Here is a 3,898-nt window from a genome sequence, read left to right on the forward strand (position 1 = left end):
CAAAAGGGGTGCCGCGGCTTCCCCCCGCCTGTCCCACACCTCTGCTGTGGCCAGCTAAGGGCACAGGGCTCCTTGCCACAGGACCCTTGGGACAGCTGACAGCCAGTCATCCTGAGGGCACCAGCAGCCTCTCCTGTCTCCTCTCCTACAGCTTTATTCCCAACAGCTCAGGGGTAACAGCCCCCAAAAGATCTGGGCTGTGCCCCTGCCCTGGAGCCCAGCCCTCCAGCCTGTGTGTCCTCCCCTCTGAGCCAGAGACTGTGCCTGGACAGCAAGACAGAGGTACGGACTTGGTGATCCCTCTGAGACACTCGTCTCTGGGTCCTGAAGGAGGGTGACAGGGAGGTGACCTCCCCTTCCTTGTGGAGCAGCATGAGAAGTGGTGGAGCCAGCTAACAGTGGAGAAGAGGCGCAAACGAAGCACCCACCCCCAGGTCCTTCTGCTCTCCACAGCAATGAGTGAAGGGTAACTTGGTGCAGCCTCATGACTGCTCTGAGTTACACCAGGGACCAAGTATGCATCAGCTGGGAAGAAGATGGAGGAGGGTCAACACAATGCCCAAAAACTTGGGCCATCAGGTCACAATGCCCCCCCAATCCAGAGGGGAGATACAGGATTCCCACGGGAATCTTCACCTTACCTTGTTGAGGGTGTTCAGAGCAGCCTGGGCAGCTGCCAGAGCAGGCTCAGCTTTGGCCAGGTCCTCCTCGCAGTCCTTCTGCTTCTGCTTGACCTCCTGGGTGATGAGTGCCACTTTCTGCTCCTCCTCATCAGCGATCACCTTTTCCCTGCTCACTTTCTCTGTCTCCACCCCCACCACCTGGATCAGCTTGTCAGCATCCTCATTCTTCTGCTTCAGCTCCACTTCTTGGGCTGCCAGCTTGGCCTTCAGCTCATCCACCTAGAGGGAAGAAACATGTGCAGGAGCACGGGCACTCACCAACCCATTCCCCACCCTGCTCAGCAGCACAGGCTCACACTTGAGTGGGGCTGAGCTATACCCAAAAGCATGGAGGGCCTGTGTGTAAAGCAAGCAATGCCCTGGCAGCACAAAAAAGCAGTATTTAAGCTGTTAGAAGGATATGGCTGCTCTCCTTTTCTCAGGGTTGGCTGGGTCACAGTTGGAGAGCCCATGCATGCAGCCCACACACCGGCGCCTCCTGCTAGCAGTGAGGAACCCAGCAGGGAAGAAACCAGCACCAGCAGGATGAGCTGCTGGGGAGATTGTCCCACCCCTGCTCATGGCCTCTGCTTGGAAACCAGACAGAGGTGCCAGGGCAACAGAAACGTTGCTTTGAGCAGGATCCAATGGGAAGTAGGTGGAAGCTTTCGTTTCAGGTATTCTTGGGATTATTTTTGTACAGCCCAGGAGCCTCACCATTTGCAGGAAGCTTCTCTCATTATAAAGCCAAATATATCCAGCTTTGAACATGAGATCTGGTGTTACATCACATCCCTGGTAATGGACACGTGCACATGTGTTTTGCAGTGGAGGTGACATGCTACAGTTCAGCTATACTTCCTTTTGCTTCTCAACCTTGACACCAGTAGAACAGAGCACGTGGTATTTTGCCACAGGCAGGTTTTGAGGAGGACCTGTGCACCAGGAACCAGGGTTTCCTGAGCCACCTGCTCGCCCAGGCACACCTGGCCACTCACCCACACCTCCATCCCGTGCCCACTGTGGCAGTGTGCTACCCCCTCCCTGACCTCCTCCCTGCCCTGACTTCTTCCTGTAACTCTGCTCAACCAATAACCACCTGCGGTGGTCATGATAGGTGTGTCTGGTCGTGAAGGATGCATTCAGTGGATGCAGGGGAGACAGATAACAATACCATAGTCAAGGGCTATTGTGCTATGTACCCACCTAAGCACAGTGAAGAAACTAAAATCTGTGGTTGGGATGCAAATATGACCATGAGCCAACCATCCTGCCCCCATCAATACTGAGCAGCCCCAGAGCCCTTGGAGTGCTCCTGCACAGCAGTGGGCTGCACGCCAGCATCTCCTCTGGAGCAGGGATGCCTCTCAAGGTCACTCCTCGAGGCTGAGAGATTCCTTATCCCAACAGATCCTCAGTAAGTGGCTAACAGCCTGCTAACTCTGAAACCTTGGCTAAGTGACATAAAGGATTGATTGCGCATATCTAATCCTTTAGACATAAACCATTGACCAAGTCTGGGACTAGGATTGGATCCAGCCGCACCTCGAATCCTCTCTGATGAAGTTCAGAAAGCAAGGGGATCTTTTCTGAACCTCGTGACTCAACAGAAGGGTCTCCCTGACAGTTTTGTCTGACCCTGTCCTCTGTGCAGTAAATAACTGAGCATCCCTTGCCATTGAATCCTATAAACTATTATCGCATTTACCATTGAACTTTGTTAACTCACTGTTTTACACCAATGAAATATATTTTTTGCCTCCCTCTCACTCCATAACATGACACCCACATGCAGAAGGCAGAGGCAGCACCCCACCAGTTCCCTCACAATCATTAGGTCCTACGGACTTGTGGTGGGAAGGGCATTTTTCACACCAGAAAGATTATGATTGGGATCTGCTGACAGGTACAACCTTTGTCATAGGTCCAAGGCTCAAGTGTCTTTAAAATGTGATGTCAAATGGGCTTGAGAAGGGTTCTGCTGTTCAGCCGGTAGCCAAGGGGCATGGTAGTGCTCTGCCAAGCAGCTGCTCTCACCCAGCGAGGTGGGAACCCTCTCAAGCAACAGGCTGAAGCATTTGCATGGTGGGGGAGCTTGTACTGGCTCTTGGAAGACAGAAAGTCTCTTTCTAAAAGCACCTGTTTCAATGAATTTACACAGGCTCTGAGCAGCCCATGGAGATTTTTACTGTCCTGCCGTCAGGCTCAGAAAGGACTGCTCAGAGCTCCTGGGGTATGTGTTCACCTATATAAAAATACTTACTAGAAGGGAAGTCAGATACTTGCTTTTGTTGATAATTCCACTTTTATTCCAGAAAAGAGAGCACAATTTGCAATCTTATAAATTGAAGCTATTGATGTTCGGCATCAGCTTCAAGTGGACAGGGGTTTCTTAGGAGCCTCTTTGTGTGCTTCATCCATTGCCACGTCCTGCTGCCTGGCACTACAATGCTGTTTGCACCAGGACAAAGACGCGACCATAAATCCAAATTACTTCGGGCTGGCAGGAGCACATAATCCCTTCAGTCAGCAAACTCTGTGGCAGCTTCTTGTTCAGCTCTCCGTCTTCAGGGATTGCAGAAAATTGAAGTGGGAGGCTTCGCTGATGGCAGATATGGCTTGTGACCCTCTGCCCAAAAATCAGTAATCATGCGCTGGATACATACATGAATGGAAACTCTTGGGGCTTACACGACCACGACAAAACAAGCAAGGGATTAAAATTCAGCAGACTCAACAGTGCTACAAAATGTATACTCAGCCCCCAGCACAGCCCATGAGAACAGAAAATGCCCTGACAAAACCGGCTTTCAGCCAAGCACATGCAATAACAGGAGGGTAAATGACTTGCTATAACATCGCCAGAATTTTAAAAAGGCAAGAAATTCAGTTAGGGCTCTACTTGAAAGAAATGTTTAGAAGCCCAGACCTATAGTACTGTGAAGGTCCCTGCCCAGATGGGCTTGGCTTACAGTTAACTTCCCAGTGGAAATGATGCAGGCTGGAGCTGGGATGTGTATCCTGAGGCTCTGCTGGACCCTCTGCCAATAGACCATAGCACATCTAGGGGACATACAGGGACCTCCAGCCTCCCTTAACTACAGCAGGAAAGGAAACAATCGTGTTTCCCCAGGGAGGCTATTCTGGGTTTGGATGGGGTAGAGATATTTTTCTTTGCAGTAGCTGGTATGGGGCAGTGTTTTGGATCTGTGCTGGAAATAACGCTGATAACCCCG

At 51.2% G+C, this 3,898-nt stretch overlaps 1 protein-coding gene across 1 annotated transcript in view; it reads right to left on the bottom strand.

The window, feature by feature from the left end:
* The window catches only part of DNAH9 (dynein axonemal heavy chain 9), a 201,691-nt gene that overhangs the window by 115,946 nt on the left and 81,847 nt on the right, over window positions 1–3,898 (bottom strand). Inside the window, 1 exon segment of the mRNA XM_035902634.1 lies at window positions 642–902. Coding sequence (XP_035758527.1) covers window positions 642–902 — 261 coding nt within the window.

The sequence above is a fragment of the Egretta garzetta genome, unplaced genomic scaffold (genome assembly GCF_000687185.1).
Source record: "Egretta garzetta isolate BGI_Z169 unplaced genomic scaffold, ASM68718v1 scaffold589, whole genome shotgun sequence".
Taxonomy (NCBI): Eukaryota; Metazoa; Chordata; class Aves; order Pelecaniformes; family Ardeidae; genus Egretta; species Egretta garzetta.